The sequence below is a fragment of the Struthio camelus genome, chromosome 2, assembly GCF_040807025.1.
Source record: "Struthio camelus isolate bStrCam1 chromosome 2, bStrCam1.hap1, whole genome shotgun sequence".
Taxonomy (NCBI): domain Eukaryota; kingdom Metazoa; phylum Chordata; class Aves; order Struthioniformes; family Struthionidae; genus Struthio; species Struthio camelus.
The window spans coordinates 28401932-28427812 of NC_090943.1; the positions used below are offsets into that span (position 1 = coordinate 28401932).

General features: G+C 40.5%; 1 protein-coding gene across 2 annotated transcripts in view; it reads left to right on the top strand.

Annotated features, from left to right (window-relative positions):
• Positions 1–336: 336 nt before the first annotated feature.
• Positions 337–25881, top strand: part of COL1A2 (collagen type I alpha 2 chain) — a 42728-nt gene continuing 17183 nt past the window's right edge. Inside the window, exons 1-29 of one of the 2 annotated variants that reach the window (XM_068934861.1) lie at positions 3354–3463; positions 3729–3746; positions 4425–4463; positions 6123–6206; positions 7580–7636; positions 9868–9912; positions 10016–10069; positions 10398–10451; positions 10835–10888; positions 11418–11471; positions 11784–11837; positions 13508–13552; positions 13803–13856; positions 13964–14008; positions 16596–16649; positions 18383–18481; positions 18569–18613; positions 18703–18801; positions 19336–19389; positions 19491–19598; positions 20486–20539; positions 20640–20738; positions 21592–21645; positions 22018–22116; positions 22882–22935; positions 23687–23740; positions 23867–23920; positions 24018–24071; positions 24890–24934. In XM_068934861.1, coding sequence (XP_068790962.1) covers positions 7634–7636; positions 9868–9912; positions 10016–10069; positions 10398–10451; positions 10835–10888; positions 11418–11471; positions 11784–11837; positions 13508–13552; positions 13803–13856; positions 13964–14008; positions 16596–16649; positions 18383–18481; positions 18569–18613; positions 18703–18801; positions 19336–19389; positions 19491–19598; positions 20486–20539; positions 20640–20738; positions 21592–21645; positions 22018–22116; positions 22882–22935; positions 23687–23740; positions 23867–23920; positions 24018–24071; positions 24890–24934 — 1488 coding nt within the window. In that variant the 5' untranslated portion in view covers positions 3354–3463; positions 3729–3746; positions 4425–4463; positions 6123–6206; positions 7580–7633. Of the gene's footprint in view, positions 708–3353; positions 3464–3728; positions 3747–4408; positions 4464–6122; positions 6207–7579; positions 7637–9867; positions 9913–10015; positions 10070–10397; positions 10452–10834; positions 10889–11417; positions 11472–11783; positions 11838–13507; positions 13553–13802; positions 13857–13963; positions 14009–16595; positions 16650–18382; positions 18482–18568; positions 18614–18702; positions 18802–19335; positions 19390–19490; positions 19599–20485; positions 20540–20639; positions 20739–21591; positions 21646–22017; positions 22117–22881; positions 22936–23686; positions 23741–23866; positions 23921–24017; positions 24072–24889; positions 24935–25881 lie in introns of those variants that run through there. The other variant, XM_068934860.1, reaches the window with a different exon arrangement.

Sequence of the window (25881 nt, forward strand, 5' to 3'; positions counted from 1 at the left end):
TTGATCCGAGCTGGGCGAGAGGTATCGCAGGACCTGGACAGCTCCTGCTTTGAAAGCTCCCGGAGCGAGCGGCCGGCCGCTGCCAGCCCGCTGCCCTGCGAGGCTCCCAGCCGCGCAGCCGGGGGCGAAAAAAAAAAAAAGCGCGAGGGGCGGGGGATGTCTGAAAAGAGAAAGAAAAAAAAAAATCAGACGACGAGTCAGATTTTCCTTCGGAAAGCCTCAAAGTGTCCACGTCCTCAAAGAATGGAACCAATTTAACATCGCCGCCTCCTCCTCCTCCTGGCCCCCCTCCTCTGCCCAGGCGGCCGCTCCCCGCCCGCGGCCCGGCCGCCCCACGGCTGCCGCGGCGGCGGCGCGGGGCCGCGCAGCACGTGACGGCCTGGGAGCCGCGCGGGGCCCCGCGGCCGCCGCGCTCCCATTGGCTGCGCCGCGCGCCCTGACTCGCAGCCCCGGGACCCTCCTGCGGTATAAGTAGGGCGGACCGGGGCTTGATTAATTTAGCATCCCGGGCAGCAGGTTTCTGCTAAGTTTGGAGTTACTCCTCAAGACTGTATGCCTGCGTCCCATAGGTAATAGCTAACCACGGACCAGGGACTCTGCAACACAAGGAGTCTGCATGTCTAGCTACTAGACATGCTCAGCTTTGTGGATACACGGATTTTGTTGCTGCTTGCAGTAACTTCATACCTAGCAACAAGTCAACGTAAGTGCTTTTAGCTTGTTTGTGGCATGGGTGGTATCACGGGGCGGCTGTCCTACTCTCTATGCTCTATCCCGACGTCTTCCCCGCGGACGGTAGTCTGCGGGGCTGGAAGTGTCGATCTGCAACTTTCCAAGCTAGACAGAGCATCTCATAAATTGCCACCTCCGTCCCAGTTCAGAATCTAGCTTTTTTTTTTTCAGAAATGGCAAAGGATGGCAAAAGGCCAACGAGATTTTCCCCCTCCCCCCCTCCCCCCCGCAAAAAGACGGGCTCGTATCCAAAGGAGAATGCAAAGCCCTAATTCAAGCGCAGATGCTTAAAGTCTAGGAGCACGGTATCCACGGCGAGCGGAGCAACGCCGGCTGCACCCAGACTGCACTTCTGTGAGGCTTCAGGCGCGCTTCCTGGGGCGGAGGAGACGGGAGGTCCCGGGGAGCCACGGCTGCCCCTTCCTCCCGCAGCGGCAGCCTCCACGGGCGTCGCAAGAGCGTTGTGCGGGGGCCGCCGCCGCGCTCCGCCGCCGCCGCGCTCCGCCGCGCCCCGCGCCGCCCCCTGCAGGCGGAACGGCGCCGCTGCAGGGCCGGCGGCGGCCGCCGCGCTGTGCGCCCGCCGAGCCAGTCCCGCGGGGAGAGCTGTGCAAAGCTGCCGGGGGGGGGGGGTGTCCCTGGAAGGGGGGGGTCCCTGGATACGAAGGCTGGCTTTTTTGAGGCCTCAGGAGAGGGAAACACCGTCCGAGGCAGTGAGAAGGAATCTGTCTGAGCCCGAGTGCAAGACGTGGACGGGGCTTCCCGACGGTGTTGCGCTGCTCTCCTCCGCTTGCGGGGATGCGGGGCTAGTAACGCCCCCTCCCTCCCCCCCGCTGGGGAGAAATGCAGGCCCCCTCACTGTCCTGAGGGAGAAATGGAGCCTCCTGTGAAATCCCCCCACGGCTCCTAGCCGCTGTCTCTTTGAAGGACTTGCTGTAAAGCGGGATCTGGCTGAGTTCTTATGCACAAGATGGCCGACTCTGCCGTCGGCGCGTCCGCCCTTGGCGCGCCTCGGCCACATGGGCGCTGCGAGCGCCGCCGCCGTCGTCCCGACGCAGCTCCCGGGCGGCCACCTGCCCTCAAGGCCTCCGCGCAGGGCGCCGTGGGGCCGGCCGCGCCCTGCCACGACGCCACGCCGGCCGGCCCTGCCCCGCCACGACGGCCCGGCCACTGCCGCCCTGGCACCAGGCCTTGGCCTCGGCCCAGGGGAGGCCCGAGGGCACGAGGTGGGGCTGCGTCCTGGCCGCCCTCTCGGCGAGGCTGGGCCACTGGGGACGTTTTCTCCTCCTGGTGACAGGCAGGAGTAGCAAAAGCTTTGTGGAGGATGGATGAAAAGTGAGAGGCTCGTGTGGGAATCTAATTACGTCAGTCATCCCCATATTCACAACAGACTATATTTTTCCAGAATAGTCAGCTGTGTCATCATCATTCGAAGGCAATCTTTTTTTTTTTTTTTTTTAATTTTATGTTGTATTAGTACAGGTAATCACAGTTTTTTCAAGGTATTTCAGTGCTTTTAAAGTTTTGCGCTTCATTGTTTGCCTTCATCTTTTCGCTGTGCTGTATGAACCATTTGAATTTGGTGTGGTAATACATTGCCAGACTGATACTTTCTGGGGAGCAAAACCCAACAATCTATAAGCGGAAGCATATTCCTGGGATAAAAGTGTGGTGCAGGAGATTTTCACTGTGGTGAATTTCAGACAAAATAGATTTTTTTTTTTTTTAGTGACATGCGATTTGGGAAACAGATTTTTACAATTAATTCCTCCAAGTAATTAATGAGGATCTATTTAATAGTAAATAACATACAAAAGTAAAGTTATTTTCCATTTTGTAGTTTCAAACTGTTCTGTTATGCACAATTTTACAGGAAATTTTGAGAATAGGTATGTTTAGTTAGGCCCATTCCCCATAAAATGTTAGATGGGGCCACTTATATTAAAGTCTAAAATTATTCATTACAATTAATATCTTTGCATGTATCAGCATTTCTGGGTTTGTCTATTTCTAGCATGTGTGCATATATGAATATATATATATGCGCACACCATTTCTTTTGTTTTTTCCACAGCTTTTTGAGAAGTATATTTAGAACAAGCTTATATAAAGTATATTCCTTTTTACTGTATCAACCATATCACTTGTTTTCGTTTCAATAGAAAATCTCTTTTGAGTTTAGGATTGTTCCTGTAAGTCTTTACATTTTGTTTTAAGGTAATTACATTGAAAGAAAAAATTACATTAAGAAAATGTTTCTTACATTAGGAGAATTAACAAAATTATGTTTTAAGAGCATTGAAATGTAAACCTGCTAAAATAATTGAATCCACAGTCTAATTATCTCTTTTTCTCTTCTCTCCCTTCTTTTTCCAGATGTGAATGAGGTCAGTATAATTATTTTTTGTCTAGTATGTAACATTCAACTTCATTTAACCTGCTAGACTACTTTTCACGAGACTAGTATTTACTAACTTTAATTCCCAAGATGGTCGTGGAACGATACGGATTAAGTCCTGAAGGGACTGCCCGGGAATGTACCCACCCCAATTTTTCAAGTGGGCTGGCCTTTTTAAGAGCCTGCCTTCATAGGTGTAAAGAACATGAGGAGAAAGTAGCAGAGCAGTGACATTTGGATATTATACCTGGCAGTTTGAATCAGAGATGACTATACTCTAAAGCCAATCTTCCTCTCTAAAATTCATTGCAACAGAAGAATTATGAAAGAATTCAGGTGTGACTTTCATTTACACCACTCTTGTATGGTTTTGGGAAATATAAAGTAGTCAGCCTTCACTGGAATGGTGTAATGTAGCTGCATATATCTTCGCAATGCAGTGAACTTCTAGCTTTCCTAGTAATTTGCAAAGCATAGGGCATGCTGAAATATATTCATCAAGGAAATTGAAGTGTGAGAAGATGAGCCAAAGTCTGTATGTTATTTTAGTTTAAAGTATTGGGGTAATTTTTTTTTAATTATCTGCTTTATTTTTTTCCAGGCACCTGCAGGGCGGAAGGTAAGCATTTTTATTTTTCTTCATTGGAAATGAAGATAGTATCAGATATTCGTAGGCAGACTAATGCTTTGCTGAGTGTTAGATGAAAGGAAAATTAACCAAATTCATTATATCCAGTGTTTAGTGAGAATGGAGTTAGCACTGAGATGAGTGGGAGGTAAGAGAAGAGAACAGCGGGTGGGTTATCCTAACACCCAGGTAAATTCAAATTTTGGGCTTTAATTGCTCTACTCGAGAGAAGAGCTAAGCCTACCAAGAACCAAACTGCATCAAGGAGGCGTTCTTGTTCAGCAACAGTTGCTTTGGAAAGATTAACGTGAATTGAACAGTTCAGCAATACCCACATGGGTCTAAAAGGCTAAGTAGATTCTGTTTAATTTCTAAAAGTCATTGTTGTTAAACTAGAGCTAGTTATTCAGTAGAGAATAAAACGAAAACTTTACATGTACTTCTGTGAACTGTGCAATGATAGTTTGACTGATATACTACTGGTATTGACTAATCTATTTCCAGTAGCATACTGAGGAAAAAGTATATGTTGTCTGTGGAAAATAACTATAGAACCTATATGGGCAGTGTTGTTTCCATTTTACATGTACACTAATTATTTTTAATGTATCTGTTTTGCTGTATTTTCCTGGAAAACTTCCACAGTAACTCAGTAAGTTTTTCTTCCAGCAGGGCCCCAGAGGAGACAAAGGACCGCAGGGAGAAAGGGTAAGGAACTGGATTGACATTCATTTATTTGTGAGCTTAGAACAACAGCTGTTGGAAAAAGACCAGTAGAGAAAGAATAAGTTTAGGCATTAATGTGAGATAAAATGAATTTACCTCTAGAAGCTAGCATGTACATTTTTATTAAAAATAAAGCAATTTACCTATGTGCCCCTGTCAATAGCTCTGCAACCTAATTATGGTCATTGTACCTGACCAAATGTGACTGAGTTCCGAAATCAGCCTAGAGTTCCAAGTGATTGTTTGAATAACTTTTTTCCAAATGGACACAATAGAAATAATGCCTGAAAAAGCAAAAGGAAAAGCTGTCACATGCAGATGGAACGCTATGGCATAAAGATAAACTCTGAACATCAAACCCAAAAAGACAAAAACAGCCTTGAGGATCATTCATTACCTGTGCCCCCAAAGATGGCTTGAAAAAACTCTCTTCTTGGCAGTTAGATGTTTGTTATCTACATCCTATCGGTCAAAGAGGATATTGTATTGTTAGAGGCTATTGTAAAAGTAATCATGAATGACACCAATTGAATAACTTAATTGTAATATTAACATTCATGTTGCTGGCATGTGTTTTTCCTATTTGCTTCTGTATCACTGCTGGTTTTTGTGAAGCACTATTATGAAATTCGTATAATTACAAGAGCCCTGAGCAGTGTGCAGTTATGATGTATTCCTTTTCATATCTTCTCCTGAAATGAAAATGCCATGGTACTGTTAGTTACTGTTATATTTCGTAGGTCATATAATGCCTACAAACATCATGAGAACTATTAGGAAGAGTATGTCTACATGGTGGATTGTATATTTGCTTTAGGCTACCACTATCTAAATCTGTTCAGTGAAATGAGATGCATATTTTATGTCCAGAATATAGCAAGCCTAATCCTGCTCCTTTAGAAATTCATAAGAAGTTTATTTTGGATTTCATCTAGCACTGAGTTGGGCCTGAAATACAGACCACATGAAATACTACACCTCAATTACCTTGATGGAAAAACTTTACCAGCTTTGTGTATTAAGGCATAAGAAGAATAAAGGCTAATGTTGTTGAACTGAACGCATGTCATTTCAAGCCATTGTAAAAGTAGTTATGACAATGGTAGCAGAGTGACAGTATCAAAAAAAGTCTGTAGGGCAGTGCTGTGTTACTGTTATCAAATTTGCAATTATACCGGCAAATAATCCGGACTGATAAAAAATGGCCTTTGATTTGCTTTGACTGAGCTATGCTAGTTCATATCAGTAGGGCTAACCTCTACCAATCATCAGTTTCCTGGGGAGATTTTTTGGCTCTCACTAGCAGAATCTGACAGGCTATGTGGAAATCATGGGTACAAAATTTGGTTGCTTACAGTAAAACCCCCAATTTGAAGGTTATGCTTTGATAGTATAGCTCCAATATACCCTCCATAGATCCTCTCAAATGTGAAACTGTAATAAATATCTGATACGATGAGTGGCAGAGCAAGGTTAAGTTCAGGCTGTGCTTATCTTCCAAAGTTAGCCATTAACTGAAACAACATATATAGCAATGCTACAATGTGTACTGTAGATACCTGGTTGTTAAGGAATTCATTGCTTCAGAGATTTCTTTATCCACTTCTAATATTCACTTTATAATCGTCTTTTTGGTTCTAGGGTCCACCAGGTCCACCAGGCAGAGATGGTGAAGATGGTCTACCAGGTCCTCCAGGCCCCCCTGGTCCTCCAGGCCTTGGCGGAGTAAGGCATCCAAACTTTCTATTACTGAAACTGATATCTGCTTTGTGACATCTAAAGGCTGAATTAGCACTGGTCAAAAAACACTTGAGACTGCACTGGATGATAGTGGGAACGTTCTCTGGAGTTCAGCCGGCAATTTGTTGTCCCAGTTCCAATGAGACTCTCCTTAGGATTTTTATTTTCCATGGCAAGTTCGAATTCTGAGTTCAGGAGGGACCTGTGCACAGGAGCAAATCAACCCTGTTAATTAGCTTTAGATCTGTGCACCCGTAGTGTATATTGATTAAGAATTAGCTAAATGAAACCTGTGCTATTAAGCAGATGGGCAAAGGAAACGGCACTTCGCTGTTGGGTTCAAGAGGCAGCAACTGTATTGGAACAAGCTGAAGAAAAAATCTACCGTTAAACTAAAATTCTGCACTTAAAAGTCAATATTCCACTTCCTTTTGAATTTTTTATTTCTGTCTGTATTCATGCTGTAGAACATGGGTGGACTATGTCTCACATACACTTCCTGCAGAAATAAAGCGTCCATCATTATTCTCTGAAGAATGCTTTTTTTAACTCTATCTGCTTGACATTAACTTGCACAGGGAGCATGAAGACATATAGGCAGTATCTTACTGAGCAAGTGAAGTAAATCTTCCTGCATGGAAAAATGTTCTTTTGGCTTCAATGTGGATAGTTATAATTTATTTTCCCTTTGCCAATGCTAAAACTGTTTTCGTTAGTCTCTATTTATATTTGGGAATTAAAAACAAGCAAGAAATGATTGCCTTCTATTTAATTTTTGATTTTTTTGCATAGTTTTTTTTTTTTTTTTACTAAAGAGGGAAATGTCCTCTGCAAAATTATCTGCAAGAGTTCTGTTGATGAAGGATCAAAAATCCAGTGCAATATTTCTAAAACTGCAGACTCCTCATATCTTTTTAAAGCTGAAAGGCCTACCTCGTCTGATAGTCTATCAGGGATGAGATGCGAATTTTACTTACGCAATGCACGAAAAATATGTGTAACTTCTCTCACTGGAATTTGTGCAGAATGGTTGTAGTGTTTCAAGAATGTTTTCAATTTTAAACATTCATTCAGTTTGTTCTTACTTTTCACTTCACAGTATTGCAGTGCCTCTCTGTCGCTACTGCATAAGTATTTGAGGCCAATGTGTGAAACAGCCTTCCTAGTGAAATCAATCTTTCTGGAAGCAAGTGAACAGAAATGTATTTATAGTAGGGCCATGTTTACTGAGTTTTAAGTATATTGTTACAACATACCGTCTAGGAAGTCAGATGACAGATATGATATAGAATGATAACTACTAATACTGGATCTTAAAATTTTTAGTATTTTAATTTCAAACTTTTTATCACCTACAGAACTTCGCTGCTCAATATGATCCATCTAAAGCAGCTGATTTTGGCCCGGGACCTATGGTAGGCATATGATCTATCACTTGATAACTTGAATAGATGTTTGTGTTCTACTGAATCCTAATCATTCTCTTGCTTATATTAACTCAAAGTGTAGTTTAAAATTAGTGTTTTGACCACGTCATTGAGTCAGACTATAAGCTGATGCTTCAATGTAGGACAACGTGAAGTGTTTAAAGTATAGTTTTTGGACTACGTCTTCAACTTGAATATAGTTTTACTACTTTTTGTGCTGTAATTCTGTTGATCACACTTCTGTGAATCAGTGAATCTCGTAATCTGATGCCAGATAACTTGTCTAATTTGATCTAGTATTGCTTTCTTCATATTGAGACAGAAGAGAATTGTGTTTTAGAAATGAGATTGATTGTGAAGATGCTATGAAACAAACATAGATCTAGTAAATAACTCCATATCTCAGCTTCAGCTGGGGACCATTTTTTCTGCCATATCTGCACAACCCTTTTGACGCCCTTCTCTTGCACAGATTTGGTAGAACATTGGCCACTGCATTTAGATCCGAGCAAGTGGGACTTTAGTACTTGCTACTACAAGGCTATTCTGAGGAGGAATCCTTCTTCGTTGCTGTTTACCTGAATGGATATTTAAGGAGACCATGGTCTCTCCACATGAATTTCTAACCTTTCCTGATGCTAACAGATCTTGTCAGTGTACATAGATAGCAGAACATGGGTTAAATTCATCACACACTGTCATCACAGATGATATTTTTAATGAGTGAGCTGGCCAGGATTATTCTGGGTCAAGTACTTGTTTTTATTCTTGAAAATAGTGTAGTGTTAAATGAATATTTGAAAATATGTTGGCATCTATACTTAATAGTAATATTAATTAGATACTAATCATCATAGGAAAATAGGAATCTCTTTAAACAAGTTCTGTCCTCATTGTCTGTGTGGAGAAGAAATGAGAAAATGATAATTTTTGGGGGGCCCTTACAATTTCAGATTTCCAGTTTTTGAGTCAAATATGGTTCATCTGACAGCAATACCAGTAGATTCTACCTACCATGAGAAATTTTTAAGTTCCGCAAAGATGGGAGAGATTGGGAAGACAGTAAGGCAGGGAAAACCAATTATGAAATGTAAATTTGTGAAGAGATTCACAGGGCTTATTTAGCACATATGATTCAGACTGTCCAGAAATAGTTTTTTCCTAGGATTGCTACATATAGCGATAAGATTGCTTTAGATCCCATACATAAATGCCTGTATTTAATACAAAAGTATTAATATAAAAGTGGACTATTAATACAAGAGTAAACTGTACAGTCTTATGGGAATGCTACATAAACTATTGAAAAGCTATTACATAGTGTTCATCTTGTAATGAGAAAATCTAAAAGCATTCCCAAGCAAGATTAAAGCCAATTAAAAACTTAATGGTTTCTGTTGAAACAATCCCATAAAATATCTATTTATTTGGACAATAGAAGCTTAAATTACATTTCATTTTGCAGTTGTTTACCTGCTTAATAAAGCTTAAGAGAACTGTTAATAAAGTGCAGTATGCTTTGAAAAATTCCTTTTAAGAATGATTTTGACACATTTTCAGGATGTGTATAAATTTCTAAATTCAGTCAAGGAAACTGTGTAAGCGACATATTTTCAGCGGTGCAGTGAAGAGAATTTAGTCAAAAACTGTCAAAAATGCATGAACTTTCCAGTTCAAGGTCATATAATTTTGTTTTGCCTTATACTTGTCTACTGTTCTAATGATCTTTCTTCCCCCAACATCTCTTCTTGAAAACTTTCATAAAATTGACAGGCCCTAAAACACAACCTCTCTTAATAATAGCTGGCTTTGGTTTTACTGCGGGTTTGCGTGTAGTTACGACTCCCCCTCCTTTAAATTCTGGAAGTGCCTGCACAGGAAAGGAGAGGGTACTTAGAGGAATGAAACAGTGCACAAAAAGCATTCATTAACAAGCCAGAATAGAAAAATAAGCTAGTTACAAGATTCTCAGCCATAATAGTACATCCTTAATGATCTTTCTGTATTCTATGCTGATTCATTGGCATCAGAAGATCTGCTTATACTTGAACCCCCTATGTAAATTCATGCAGATCTCTTAACTTCCTTTGACTTGATTTAGACATTGCACACTGAGAATTGTAATCCTTACCATGCTTTTAGGAGTATTGGGAAATGGTGTTACAGAGGAGTTTAAATAAGGGTGATTTTTTTTAATATTTTGTATTTATTTCCCCTAGGGTTTAATGGGACCCAGAGGCCCACCTGGAGCATCTGGACCCCCTGTAAGTACAGTCGCATTGATGATTCAATGGGAGAGATTAGACACACCTATACAATCCTGAAGTATTCTTTTCAAACACTAACAATATCTCACTCCTCTTTTAGGGTCCTCCTGGTTTCCAAGGTGTTCCTGGTGAGCCTGGCGAACCTGGTCAAACGGTAAGTACATATGTCCCCCCCACACACAGTTAGCGTTAGACATAGGAGATAGAGGTAGGCCTGTCGTGCTTAGGCCTATTACTCCTATCCAAATGCACATCCATGCATGTTTAAATTGGATGCTCCCGCTTGATCCTGTTGCAGAAACAGAGCTGCAACAGGATTCAGATTCCTACAGATTGGAAACTCGTGAACTGCAAAATCAATTGTGAGGGAAGGACCTTGATTCAGTTCAGGCTCCAGCTGTGCCCAAACTCAAGTTAGAAACCAGCAAAGGGTCTTATTTGAAGAATGATGTTTGAAGTAATCCTAAATCTGTTTTTAATAGGGTCCCCAAGGTCCTCGTGGTCCCCCTGGTCCTCCTGGAAAGGCTGGTGAAGACGTAAGTGGTTATTAAATATTTTTCATCTCCGTTACGGCTGTGATTCAGATCTCTACATTAGGTTATTATTAAGCTGAGCATTCTACTGGCCATAACTTTTTTACATCTTTCATTAATATTTGATAGCAGAATTAAACCCCTGAAATAGTTATTTTGCAGTACAAGAGATGCTGTATGTTGGAAATGTATACAGAAAAATGGATAACTTTAAAATCGCTCCAAAATACATTATTTAGCTTTCTGAATACAGGAAAAGCATAACAAGTCCTCCGTATTTATTGAAAAGGAGAAACTCTGATACTGTGTTTTCTTTTTCAAATGGTTTAAGTTTTTCTGTTATAAAATAAGCTTTCCTTTTCGTGCATTTTTCTTGTATTTTTTAGGGTCACCCCGGCAAACCTGGAAGACCTGGTGAAAGGGGTGTTGCTGGCCCTCAGGTTAGTAAAGATCTACTGTATATGATGTATATACGTATATTATGTATATAATATATGTTTTCATGTCAATGAAGCATAAGGATGTTTCTGCATTGCACCACACTGACGAACTAGTAATATTCCCTATATGGATAATTCTCAATTTCAGTCCTTACCTTCAGGGATATTATGTAGCTGTGGGTCTTTTTCCCCAATAAAGCCATTCTCACTGTGTCACTTCTGTTATTAATTAGAAGTTACATGGGAGGAGGTGAGCAGGCACCTTGTCATAAAAAACTAAAATAGCTATGTTATTGCATGTTAATGCATGAAATTTGTGGGATTCAGAACTGGAAAATCAGGTTAATTATTGTTAGTCTTAGAACAAGTCTGATCCTGGGAGGTTTGGGAATTGACTGTACTCCTTGTTTGATTGATCAGGGCCCCAATCTACTCACAAATTTCTGCTGAAGGGCTTATGCTTTTACTTTCTTTTTAACTGAAGTATATAACATGAGAGACAATCATTCATGCTCTGTGTGTCTTATAGGGTGCTCGTGGTTTCCCTGGAACTCCTGGTCTGCCTGGCTTTAAGGGAATTAGGGTGAGTGTGTTTGTGTTTGTGTGTGTGTATATGCATGTGTATATATTTCACCTGTATGGTTAAGATTGACGACACTTCAGCATGCTGAAAGCTTCTGGAAATTCCCTCAAAGATGAAGGTATATATTCTAAGTGCATGAATCTCTCTAAATTTTTGAATGTCTCCTGATGTAAGAGAATGATTTAAAAAAATCGTATGGTTATCATTAAGAAATCATTTTGCATGGAAAGAAGGATTTACCTTATATGACAAGAGTTTGTATATACCAGTTGGTGAGAAAAACAAATTTAATTATTTTTCTCTCCAATGTAGGGACACAATGGTCTGGATGGTCAAAAGGGACAACCCGGTACTCCTGGCATCAAGGTAAAGATGAAATCTGAAAACGTAGAATGCGTTTACATCTCTTTCTAGCAAGATACTTATTAAGTCCCCTCCAATTAATCTTCCATGTTGTCATTAAACATTGCTCAGCTGAAATAACCTAAAAGCCAGAGGATCCATGTAAGATAAATACACGTACCTTAACATGATAAATCATGCCTGGGGCCTTATGCCTGAGTTAGGTGAGTACGTCTAATGAGTAAGAGCTGCAGAGCTGGACTCCTAATGATTAGCTTTCTCACAGCACTTGCAATAAGGCTGGTTTTCCTGTCCCTGCTTCACTGTGGAATGTATTTTGAGTTTTGGTATTTTTTTAAGCACACTAAAAAAAATTCTGTTGTGTGAGGCACATGCTCTACTCTAAGGCTTTCTGCTAAAACTTTGGATAGATGCAGTGCTACTCTGATTTCAGTCTATCTGATTTTCAAAATCTTTTCCTTTTTACCTTCCTCAGATTAGCACATATTTAAAAAGAATCCTTATACAAATTATTTAAACAGTCGAGAAACATTTTCTGGCAAACTCTCCATCTCTTAAATTCTTCTTCTGTTCTTCCATTTCATTTCAGTCCCTAATAACATTGTTCTTAAAACCACTCCTGGGTTGTAGGATATTTTAAGGCTGTTGGTGACTTACAATAGATGTGGATTCAAGAACCATTTATGTTACTATGCACAACTCGAACACTAATTCTCCCTATTATTTGTTTCCAAGTGCTTAGCACTACTTGTTTATAGAGTTATTGATTGTAGCATAGCATTCTCTGTTATCAGTGCAGTTTGTTGACCACCAGAGAAAGTTTTAGTAACCAGACAGCAAATGCTCAGGCTGTCTAGTCTTTGGAGATTAAAAGCAGATAAAGCAATTAAGTAAATGAGGGAACAGTTATTAGTGAGAGTACTAATCTGACTGGAAAACACAAGCATAAGAAATCAAGGTCACTCATGATATAACTGTGCTAAGGCAGTGATGAAAACAAACTGGTGCTGTTTGCAGAGTCTAAAGACTAGATGTATCCGTATATATTCAGGATACCAGTGCTCTGGGACAGATCTTGTCACTATAGGCCAGAGTAGGTGAACTGCAGGCCTGTTGGGAGCACTTAACAGCAAAGAGAGAGAAGTCATGTTGTAATGGCTGTCATTCATATCTCAGTATTTTTGGTCTTAAGCTATGAATAGCTAAGGCAGATCCTTATTTCCAGCCATTTGACAAGACAGCATGGTAAATTTGTAACTTTAATCTAAGGCAAACAGTAACATAATTATGTTTCTACTCTAGCTAAGAAAAAGCTGTCGATTAATCTGAAGTGGTAGTTAGCTATCCAGTCTGTATCTCTCAAGTGTGTGCTACACAGTGAATATCAGAGAATAAAGAAAGAGGTAAAGAAAGCTGGGAAGGGTAAGTGAAGCTAGTGGCTCTGGGGCCTCCTCTTCTATGAGGACTGCAAACTGCTGTGCTCCAATATACGCAGGGGCAGTTGCAGCCTCTGCCCTGCCAGGAGCTGATGTGCTGTTATTGTACGCTCTGTCAGTGCCGCAACAGACAATGAGAGCAGGATCCAGCTGTTGAATATCTCTCTAGATGATCTAGTGCTGTCTATCTGAAGCATCCTTGGAGTAATTTAAGCCTTTGAACTTTCTTTTTTGTAGGGAGAACCTGGTGCCCCTGGTGAAAATGGTACCCCAGGACAACCTGTAAGTATTTGCTACTGTTCATAATGTGCAAAATGATGATCTGATAGATATAGTCCAGCCAGCATTTTGGGCAATTACTGTCATCAGTGACACTCCAGCTACCAAGATGCTCTAATGTAATAGAAAGTGAATATCTGGAACAGCGTTGCCTGGCTGCAGCCCACTTCATATGGAGACTTAGCAGAAGAAAAAATAATGTATCTTTGTTCAGTGAATTGGTCTAAATGAGTTAATTTAATGTTTCTTGCAGGGTGCTCGTGGTCTCCCTGGTGAAAGAGGAAGAATAGGCGCCCCTGGACCAGCTGTAAGTGGCTTCCCACCTGTCTGTTATCGTGACCAGCCACTTACTGTGGCTTTCTCTGATCTTCAGATCTCCTACCAGGTTCTAGTTCTCATGTTCTTTACTCATAGGGTGCTCGTGGAAGTGATGGCAGCGCTGGCCCCACCGGACCTGCTGTAAGTTCCATTCTTGATCTTTGACAGTCCAGTTCTGTTAGGTCCTGTGTCTATCTCTGTTAACAGAGGACTTCTCAGGCTTCAGGGAAGTTGGCTCTGTGGACTTCTTTAACGCTGTTCTTTGCTGTATATCAGATTACCACAAAAAGAATAAAACAAACCCTTTTGCAGACTATTTCCTTGGAGCCTCAGAATTTAGATTAAACACAGCTATATCTGTGACAAGGAACCAAATGTTTATTTGCACTGGTGAATTCATGAGGAAACACCTAGTGATTCCCCTGATTTACACCAGTCTAGTAGAACAGCTCTCATCCCAAAACTAAAGATGCCGTGTACCTTTTTTAACAGTTGCATACCATGCACATGCAAATGGCTAGTATTATACACAACCTGAAACTGTTATAAGTACTCTAGGATACAACTTTCAGCACCTGCAACACTGTCCTGTCTGACTAAGAGGAGTTAACCTTTTTCATTTGAGTTATGTGAGCGAAGTATGAAAGGCTAACAAGATGTGACTCTTCTGATCTGACAGGTAAAACAATGACTGCTCTAATAAGTGCTGATCCAATCCAGAATTATCCTGTTATTAGGATAGGAGTTAGTATTGCCATAGCTTACCACTGGCTTTGGTAAACCTCATTTATTTTGCCGAAATTAATTTGTGTATAGGGGTATAGTTTTAAGCTGTAAAAACTTCAGGAATAGCCCAGAATATCCTACCCTTCCAGCCTTAAAAATCTGAGTAGATGGAGCTGATGGAGCAGCACTTGGTTTTGCCAAATTTGCTGAAGTGATGTAAATAGTCCTGGTCAATGCAAACATCTGACATACTTTAACAGGGTAGAACATTAGCAGAGGTAAGAATTTCACTTCAGTTCTCCCATATGGGGCATTTAAAAAGTATATATGATTCGGCCTTTTATTTGCAGACAAATAGAGACCTTACACCCAAGATCTGATTTATACATTTTAGTATAACCAAACCTCTTTAGGTATCTTGAAGGCTAATGAGTTGCCACGGGAAAAAATCCTCTGAAGTTGCTGACTGCTGAGGTGTTATTCTGTATGTTCAACAGCATGAGATCTGTGTTGGGTCCCAGTGTCTGAACTATGCCAGGCTGAAGTTATTTTACATGTACTTAGGATATGATGATGTAAATGTTCTGTATAGCACTTCCTAACATTTCTTTTTTAAAACTAAACTGAGAAATATTTTTATATTTATAAAATATATACTTTATATATACATATACATAAATACACACACACACACACACACAAACATCTATATTCTCCTTGCCACTGGGAATTTAAAGCATCAGAGGAGTCAACATAATGGAAATTCAGCAAGTAGATATTTTCACACATATTTTAGCGTGCATTGAGCCTCTTCCTCATTATTTATGTAATGTCAGTGAGAATTCCAGGAACCTAATATTTAACAAACACAATAGCTTATAGAATGGCAGAATCCAGTTCCTCCTTACTATACAGGTTGGCCCATTGCCTTCCCTATGATTTGTGAGGCAGCTGAAGTCAATAAGTTTTATAAAAAGTGTTTACAATTAAAAGATGTTATCTCACTAGAAATGCTACACCAGTCCCCAGTAGCTATGAATGAGTTGGACATTTCATTAATAATTTAAGAAAACTTAAGAAAAGATATCCCTTTGTATTTGTAGGTATTAAAGAATAAGCAAGGGTATGAATCAATCAGTGCATTTCCCCTGTGGTGTCTCAGTATCATATTATAGGAAGTTTGTCCCATAGTAATTATAAACCTCATAGTGATAACAAGACATAGTAGAATCAGCAAAGGCCCTCTTCAAGCTGACATGCCATTGCCTTTGCCATTAAAAAAATCTTTAGTGAGTGGGCACAGGGGCTGCACATTCTCCCAGCCTCAAAACACATCCTCTGGGTATGAATCAAGATTTCTAATCCATTCATGCCTTAGAATCAACTCTTGCTCTCAGCTGCTGTTAAGGCTGACACAATTTCTGGTGAAATCAATGGAAACTTTCTTATTGACTTCAGTATAGATTGTGTATAGTTTTCTAAAGTGGTTCAGAGATCTTAGGAAACCAGTCCGGTTCCCATGTGCAGAGAAGGATGGATGCTTCCAGCAACACAGGGCTCTTGTAGCTGGCCAGAACGGCTGCTGAAGTGAAAGTGTGCGCAGTTTCTTCAGCATAGGAAATACACTGGAAATGGCCACCTAGTACTTAACAGTAACAGGGTGCAGTGCTCTCCTTCATTCACTGTGGGAGTGTACAGCAAGACAGTTTGCCTTGTAGATGCCTGCCTCTGCCCATCCTCTATTTATTCTTTCTCAGGTGTGTGGCCTCAGGGCAAGATTTAGCCTAACATTGCTTAATTCACATTTTTGTAACTGCAAATGTTTTTCAGCATTGACCTCAACAAAACGTATCAGTTTGGAGATGCAAAAGGCACACTGATAATGTGGTGCCTAAGTAACTGTTTTTGTTTGTTTGTTTTACTTTATCTGTTTACTTCAGGAAATAGACGCTTGCGTTGTCATTGAACACCTTTACACAACTACTTTTCTTTCATTTTATAGGGCCCTATTGGTGCTGCTGGTCCTCCAGGCTTCCCAGGTGCTCCTGGCGCTAAGGTAAGAATATATGCTTCTACTGGTACCTCTGACAGAGAAGAAATATAGTAGCTAGTGTTGATGGGCAGCAAAAAACACCCCTCTCTAAAATGGGGGTGCTTTCATTTTGGACAATTATAGACCAGAATGAGGGTAAGCCCCTACAGTACTTGCAGAACTTCATTTATAGGACTACTGCTTTGAAATACATCGATTATTTCACAGTCGATTTCCCCTCGCCTTTCCACCCTCAGCAATCAAACATTCCCAAGGTATTTAATATTGTATTATATTCCTGAGAGAAGGATTCTGCTGTGGAATCTGAGTCTCTTTCTGTTCCAGAAGTGACTGTATTGGCTTGTGTGACGGTTGCGGTTCTACACGCAAAATATATGTAAAATAAAGACCAGGAAGCCAGCCTAACCAACAAGTTGTGGTCTAGGATCTATGGCTACTAATCAGGTAGATGCTGACTGAGCGAAATGATGGAAGGCAGGCTCAGTGAGATATAGAACCTAATTTGTCTTCTGCTTCTTACATGGTTCAGTTGTATACACCTTTGAAAGGTAATACGGATCATGACAGCTAAGCAAAGTAGCAGTTTGCATCACTTTACAGAAGTATTGGAGGCCACAGAAGCTACAGTTGAGTATCAGGGTGCTTCCAATGTGAGTTCTTAAAATTGCATTGGAAAATTGCATTTAAACTTTTCAGGTTTAGAGTAATACCATTTCGCGTTTGCTAACCTTAACATGGAAGATTCTGTTTATGGCTCAGATCTTAGCATTTTTACCTGAGTAAAACTCACTGTTTTGAACTCGAGTTTGTCTGAGGAACGACAGAGGATTTGGGACAAGAGTGTTCCGTTCTGCTGCATGTAAAAATTCCACTGACCATTTGTCAAGAAGCCTAGAGCTGTATTGGATCTGCATACACTTAGATGTATAGTGGCACTTTTTTCATCCTGAACACAAATACACAAACACCATATCTGAGCAGGCAAAACTCTTATCTTGATCCACATATAGAAGAAATTGGACCATTGATTGCTAGGCCTCTTTATATTAGCTGCAGGGAAGACGAGGAAAATTTGAGATCTTACTCTAGTTACTCTTGCCAAAAGACAATACTTCTGGAAACCGTGAAGTCTTCTCTCATGCACATGTCAATGTGGTTACAGCATGTAATTTTGAGAGAAGACAACCTACATGTCCAGGGTGAATCCTGGCTAGTTATAAAATTGCTGAAGAGAAATTGTCATATTCAGTTTATGCATCTATAGTTGACTTAGTGTATGCTTATACCAGGTATCCTTTTTTCCTGTTATTTACACCGCTGCAAGCATTGTCCCACAACATTCTGATCAGGCATCATTTACCTGCAAATGGCACCTTAAGGTGCAAGGTAGTGGTGAATTAAGTCTGTTAAACTTTGGGATGCATCTCAGGGCAGTTCTGGAGGCACTAGGCTGCAGTCTAGGTTAACCTTCTGTGTGATCCTGGGTTATAGTTTCTCAGATATGTCCAGCATCCATTGTTTCCATGTTAACCATGAGCTTCAATGAGGCCTGCCTAGGCTACCCAGCTTCAGTGGCTCTAAAATCCAATACAATTTCTCTGCTCCTTGATTGCCTGGCCTCTGAAACAGGAATATATATGAGTCTGTCTTCTTAATATCAGGCTGATACAGGATTGCTCCACTACTGCCCTAACACTGTGCGCGCTGATAGCGGGCTCTGTCCTTTTCTCAAATAGGGTGAAATCGGACCTGCTGGTAATGTTGGTCCTACTGGTCCCGCTGGTCCAAGAGGAGAGATTGGACTTCCTGGTTCTAGTGGCCCTGTTGGTCCTCCAGTAAGTACATTGTCAAACTGTAATTATTACTGGATGCGTTCATCTGAGACTCTAAATTAACCAGTATCTTTTGTTCTGTCTTAACAGGGAAACCCTGGTGCTAATGGTCTTCCTGGGGCTAAAGGTGCAGCTGTAAGTACAGCCGTATTCACACTTACTTTCTTCAAAAAACACAGAAAAGATAATGGGTTCACAACACATTTTCTCTCTCTGCTGGATAGGGTCTTCCTGGTGTTGCTGGTGCTCCTGGTCTGCCCGGACCCCGTGGTATTCCTGGTCCTCCTGGCCCCGCAGGTCCTAGTGGTGCTAGAGGACTTGTGGTAAGTGACCTTGTCTATTACATATCATCTTTTGAAAATTGAACAAAGTGTCCACAGTAGTAAAGGATTTTCTCTGGTTATATTTTTGTTTTTAATGCAGATATTTTCCTTGCTTCACTATAAGTAAACATCATAGCTCATTTCTGTATCTCACTGCTTGCTTCAGCCACTGAAACTGAAGAGGTTAATTTTGTACTCCTTCAGGTGCAAAGATTATTAAGCTCTGTCTATATGTTGATGCTATCCAGAGAGATCTGCCAGTGGTCTCGCAGTCAGGCCCTCAGTGGGTATCCATAGCAGAGAAACCAACCCTGAATGTTTCATAGTTCAATTAATGTCCTTTCTAATCATCTTTAATATGCTTGTTGTCTATACATAGGTCATGCCTATTAGGGCTAAAAATGTTCTCTGACTATAAAGTAAAAGCAGGCATGACATTGGATGGTTATTTTTTGATTCATTAAAAAGTTACATAGAAGAAATATTTTTAGAATGATGCTTAGTCCTATGATCTGTTTTTGTGTTGGACCCTAGGGTGAACCAGGCCCTGCAGGTGCCAAGGGAGAAAGTGGCAACAAGGGTGAGCCTGTAAGTATGGTGACATGTGGAAGTTATTTCAGTGGATAAAGTTTGATAGCATCTCCTACACAGCATCTGATGACTTACTTTCCTCTGTTTGCCTCAAACAGGGTGCTGCTGGACCCGCTGGCCCTCCTGGTCCCAGTGGTGAGGAAGGCAAGAGAGGCAGCAATGGTGAACCTGGCTCTGCTGGTCCCCCAGGCCCCGCTGGTCTGAGAGTAGGTTTTTTGGGTTGTTTGTTTTTTTTTTTCATGTTCCAGAGTAGAAGCAAAAAGGAAAGAGAAAATAAAGCTAGACTCACAAAGGAAAATTAAGAAATTATGAGTCATTAAATTTACAGTGTTCTTGCTAAGTAAAGACCTTTTGCCATTCTGAGTCTTTTGATTACTTTTGATCAAACCTACTTTTGCTTTGTGTTAATGCTGTTTGTTGTCTCATCCCTGAAATGTAATTATAGGTTGCTTTCTTTATCCGTTGTTTAATATTTACTGCATTATCTCTGCTCTTCTTGAAGCCTTGTGAGGGGATTTAACTGCTTAAAAGAAATACTGGTTCACGTGTTAATATGAGGCAAAAGTTTCAATTTAGTGTCTTCAGGGGTGCTTAGTACCCTTTTCACTGGGCAAAAAAACAGCTCAGTAACCCTCAAGAGGGACATGGTCTCCTGTGGGAGCAGGAATTCACTGGGACAGGATAGGAAAAATGACTGTTTCCACCAGGTTTTTTGTTAGAAATTGGGATTCAGTATTTTATCATGTGTAGGGTCTGCAGAGCCTTACTGGCTTCTCTATGGCTCTGCAGACAAAGTGAAGGTGAGACAGCACAGACCAGGTAGGGGTGTCTAGCTGCTGGCCAGACTCATTGTTAGGTTACACTGAACACTGAAAATGCTTTGATCCCAGAAGACTTGAATTCAAAGAATCCAAAAGGAGGGGAGGATGATTTCTTTCAGAATATACATTTGCACTGAGCTCTGCGTGTTTAGAGCTACACTCATCTCAAATTCAGCAGATCTGCTTGGAAGGCTGAAATTTAGCAGAGGTGTCCACCTCACAGAAATTGATTTCTCATTCCCTTTCTTAATTTATTTTGTGTTCATTTGCAGGGCGTGCCTGGATCTCGTGGTCTCCCTGGAGCTGATGGCAGAGCTGGTGTCATGGTGAGGCTTTTCTCTAAGTCACTGTTTCTGAACCATCTCCTTTTACTATATGGATGTGATGCTTTTTGTTACGTCTGCCTAATTTTATTTATTTTGGTAGGGACCTGCTGGTAACCGTGGTGCTAGTGGTCCTGTTGGTGCTAAGGGTCCTAGTGGTGATGCTGGCCGCCCTGGTGAGCCTGGTCTTATGGGTCCAAGAGTAAGTTTGAACTCTGATTTTTATTACAGAATTGTGGAAAAAAAAAAAAAGGACTTAAATGACTTAACTTTTAGGGATAAAATTATTCAGAATTCCAACTGCAAAAAATCGGTGCGTGCTAACCACAATTAAGGCATTTCCATCAGTTTGTTGAAAAAACACCTGTATGGAAATGATTAAGCGGCATCATAATGTTTATTTAAATTGATTTCTTTTGTATGTGGTTAGCATCTGATTGCCTTGGTCATGAAGAAGGTTCTCTTGGACTGGATACTGCACTAACTTCTGAGAGGTGATTCCTCTTGTGATGATTTACAGAACATGATCATTAAGATCACGTTTGAAGTGTGAGTGTCCTCTGTAACTCGTACTAACTAAAAGAAAAGCAAATCCTACTAAAATGTTGTAGGATGACTGATCTCAATTATTTTGATTTTTATTTTGCATCTGATTTCACTGAAAGCCATCCACTTCAGTGGCACAAGATCCAGCCAGATTAGGTCCATATCATTTACTTCCATCCTCTTTAATCCTCCCTTCTTCCCTTCCTACTCCACCCGATGGAGTGAAAGAGTTTCCAGTACACATGTGCACCATTAGAGACTTGCAAATATTTAAGCACATCCTCTGCTAAAGCAGGATCTAAATGAGTCCATAGGTACATACCTAACCTGAGTCATTTTCAGCTGAAGTGGAAGCACACACCACCAAATTAAACTTTGTGTTTTAGATGTAAACTTGATGGGACGTGCAGCCGTGTTTCCAGAATGCATATAGATACTGTCTGTGTGTATGTGTAGAAAAAATAATTTTTTTTGGTAAGCCGTTTGGTAAGAAACGTCTTCTTTTTCAGGGTCTCCCAGGTCAGCCTGGAAGCCCAGGCCCTGCTGGCAAGGAAGGTCCTGTTGTAAGTACCTTGTTTTTCACTCAGTGCTTCAGTGCATTCTAAACATAGGCATAAACTGAGATTTAGGGAGCAGAGACCTCACCATTGAGCTCTAACACAACTGTTTATCACCATATTACCCAGAAGATCAGTGAGGGATTTTTCCATTCATTTTTATGAGCCTCCGATCAGGTCTTTGTCCTGGATTAGGGAAGAAATAAGTACCTCTACAAAAGGGAGATGAATGGAGGAAGTAATGCGCATGTGATCTGTAACCACCTTTTAAAAGTTAAAGGGCATTTAATTCCTGTCAGTGCACATTTCTCTTAAAACTGAATTCTAAGCAGTAATCAAAATACCCCAGCCATTTAATAGTATGATTTCTTCTTCTAGGGTTTCCCTGGAGCAGATGGTAGGGTTGGGCCAATTGGACCAGCTGGTAATAGAGGTGAGCCTGGCAACATTGGATTCCCTGGACCAAAAGGTCCCAGTGTAAGTACAATAGAGAAACTTTCTGTTACTGTGACTTTATTTCTAGACTGAGCTGTAGGTCCCCAATCCTAACAGGAAATAAGTCTCCCTATGTCCTGCTGCATTGTTCATTGGAAAACACCTACTTACACTCAAAGGTTCTGTCTTCAATTACTTTCCAATTAATCAAAATATGATTAATCAAATGAAAACAATGATTTAGGCATATTTGGACATTAAGTGATAATATATGTTCATATTATCATATGTCCATTTTATCGTTTCCGTATGTACACTTCTGTAAAAGTTCTGTAAAAGTTGTCAAGCTTAAGTTTCAGTTCCAGGGTATTGTTATTTATAGAGCACAATCCAAAGCTCACTCATTATAGAAGAAAAGCTACCAATTTCTGCAGGGTTCTTGATACATGCCACAGATGCAGCAGATAACAGTAATTATCTCGTGGATTTGTGGTGTTGCTATACATACACATGCACACATATGTATTGTATGTATGTATGCATATGTATTACATATGTCACTATGCGGAGTGTGATAGGTCTGGATCCTGATCTCAAAAAGAAAAAAAGAAAGGAATTTTGAAAAGAAATTACATTTATTTGAACAGGTTTTCGTTCTAATTGGTTCAACAAGCCAGATGGAGCTTTTTTTTTTTTTGATTAAAGTTAAAGGAAATGTTACAATAAATCTTCTGGCAAGGAGAGTATCAGTCTCTATCCCAACACAAAGTCTTGATTAACTGTTTCATCTTTTTATTTCAACTTCAGGGTGAGCCTGGCAAACCTGGTGAAAAAGGCAACGTTGGTCTTGCTGGCCCACGGGTATGTGGATATGTTTTTTCTATGAACCTACAGAGAGAATAAAGTAGATACTCAAGGCCACGGTAACAAGACAGCATTGTCTTGTGCAAGCATGAATAGATGATGAAACTCTAGCACTTTGCAGTGCATGCATCTAACTTCATCTCAGTGGGAATTCTTATTTAAGGACTGACAGTAACATGTATTAAAGTTACCCTTCCTATAGTTGCCTTTCCTATCAATAGTAAAAAAAAAAAGTATTTCCCCGTGAAAATTTAAGAGGAGAATTTATGGTTTCTAACTTATCCTGCCAAATTCCAGAGCTTTCTTACTGATAGTTGAAATGTACTAAACCTTTAAGAGATCGAATAACTGTCATATAACTGACTGTGATAACTGACGTATTTACTGTCAGTCAGTAACTGATTTCAGGGATCAAATGACTGACTGTCTGGTGGGGGGAAAAAGGTAGTCTTTCCACCAGATTATTGTATCTGTAATTTGGAAATAAATTTTCTTAAGGACGAATTTGCTACAATAACTGGATTTGCTACAATCGCCAGGATTTAAAGTTGTAAGCACTGCCGCTATATTTTGATAGTGAAGCCCTCACAAGCAAATGGATATAAGTTGAATAAAACTAAGACTTCTGCTTAGGCGTACAGGTGTGAGTTCAAAATAGGCAGCTGGAGGCCTCTGCTTTCAGCACAGAAGCACTTTAGAGAGATTCGTAACAAATCAAAACTTTAATAATAACTTTTAACATGTTTAGGGTGCTCCTGGTCCTGAGGGAAACAATGGTGCTCAAGGTCCTCCTGGTGTCACTGTAAGTAACAGCCTCCACATAGATCCACTTCGTGGTTTACCTTGTAACCATGAGACTTCCCATTTTAAAAGCCGTTTTCCTGTATTTCTGCTTCCAAATTAATCACTTGTTTTTCATTCTATCCAGGGCAACCAAGGTGGAAAGGGTGAACAAGGTCCTGCTGGCCCTCCTGGCTTCCAGGTAAGTAGCTCTGCTCTGCTCAATCTTATCCATGATTTTCAATGTATTAAGTGCTTTTCCCTTTATTTTATTTGTATCCTTGTTTCTTTACACTTAGGGTCTGCCAGGTCCCTCAGGTCCAGCCGGTGAAGCTGGTAAACCAGGCGAAAGGGTGAGTGACAGATACAGTACTCCACAAGTAGGGACAGGGTTTGCACAAGTATTATGTTTGTGCTTGCACATGTGGTGAAACGAGAGCCTGTTGAATCCATTTGCCAAAACAAAGTGATCTGCATTATATGCAAAGTTTAATATTCCTTTTTGTTAAAGCTCGCCACAGGTGAAGAAGTTATTTGGCATTTGCAACACAATTATTTTTTTCAAAGCTTTGGTATGAAAAGGAACAAAGCCAATCTTTTGCTTTTCAGGTCTTAAGAGGGAATAAAATGCCCCTCAAAAGACAAGACAGTATATGAAAAATATTTGATTTCAAATTTCTTTTGAAATCTTCATGGTTCGATCTAACCTGCATTACTCCAGTTGTACGCCTTTGCATTTCAGTTGGTTTTAGTGGCTTAACAGTGGCATACAACTGAGGTAACTCTTGTGGTAATTCAGGCTACAGGCTCTGCACAGTAGAAGTGCATGATGTAATCTGTAAATTGTACGTCCTGCAGGATATAACCACCCTTAAAGCCCGTAGTTGCATCTCTGTGTCCCTGTTAAAAGTTTACACTGCATGTTCCTGATACATGAGCAGTGAGCTTGGAAGTTAATAACTAATTCTTTCTTCAGATGAGAAGTGTATCTTCTTCATTTTTCTGTGTATCTAAAAGACTGGTTTAGTCTGAAGATTTTTTGATATGCTGCTGCAATTTGAGAAGCACTTCTATTTACTACTAAGAAACAAAACAAGGCATAATTTAAGCTAAGAACTATAACAACTTTGCTTTAGAAATAAACTTTACTAATCCATCTCCTCTCTTTTAGGGTCTTCATGGTGAATTTGGCGCCCCTGGTCCTGCTGGCCCAAGGGTGAGCAACTCTTTTGTAATATACTACAAATTGTCTTAATGAAGTGTTTAATAATGACATTAACTATATACATTTCCAAATTCTTCAAGACAAACAGCTCCTCTCAGTTACAGAACCTAATTTGTTGCAGCAGTCTAGTAGGAATGAGAGAGAATTTTCTCTGCTCTTTCCACATGCTGGGGTATATAATTATATAATGCACTAGTTGCCAGTGTTAGTAAACTTCTAGATAAGCAATGCAGAGATTACTTGTGGGATGATATCCTGATGAGCAGATTCAATCTTCTGAATTAGTGAGTCCCACAAGGGGAAGGTGAATGACACAAGATTCATCTCCTGTGATGTTGAACGGAGGCTTGGTGCATATAAAACGGTTCAGCTCCAGTACCTCTGGCTAGACCTGCTCATCCTGGCCAGTTCAGGCATACCATACCTTGCTAGCCAGCTCCTGTCTCCCATGTAGGTAGTGTCTGACCTTTAAATGAATGGTGGGCTGGAATAGTCATTGGAAGCCTGGAATAGTCATTGAAATATATTGCCCCATCTCCCTTCACTTCTGCACTGTGGAAAAAGCATCTGCAGAGAGCTTTGTGTGGAGGCTTTCCTAGATGAGAGAAAAGTCCCATTTATGCAGAGGAATGAGTTGTCAGGTTTCAGAATCTCAGTTTATAAAATGCTTGATAGATTATTTCCTTTCCAAATACCCCTATAAAGAGACTGAGGTTGACATTTAAACTAGTTGTACTGCTTCCTCATTTCTCTGATGGTCTTAAGCCTTCTGACTGTCAGACTGAAAGCATTTATGACAAATGCTGCCATTCATTCTTATCATCGATGTCATTCAGTTTAAACAGCACTCCCCCTCCCTACATTTACTCTCCCATGCTGTATTACAGACAATGACCTTGTCCTCTTTCAGCTTTCATTTTGCTAATCTGTCCAAGCCA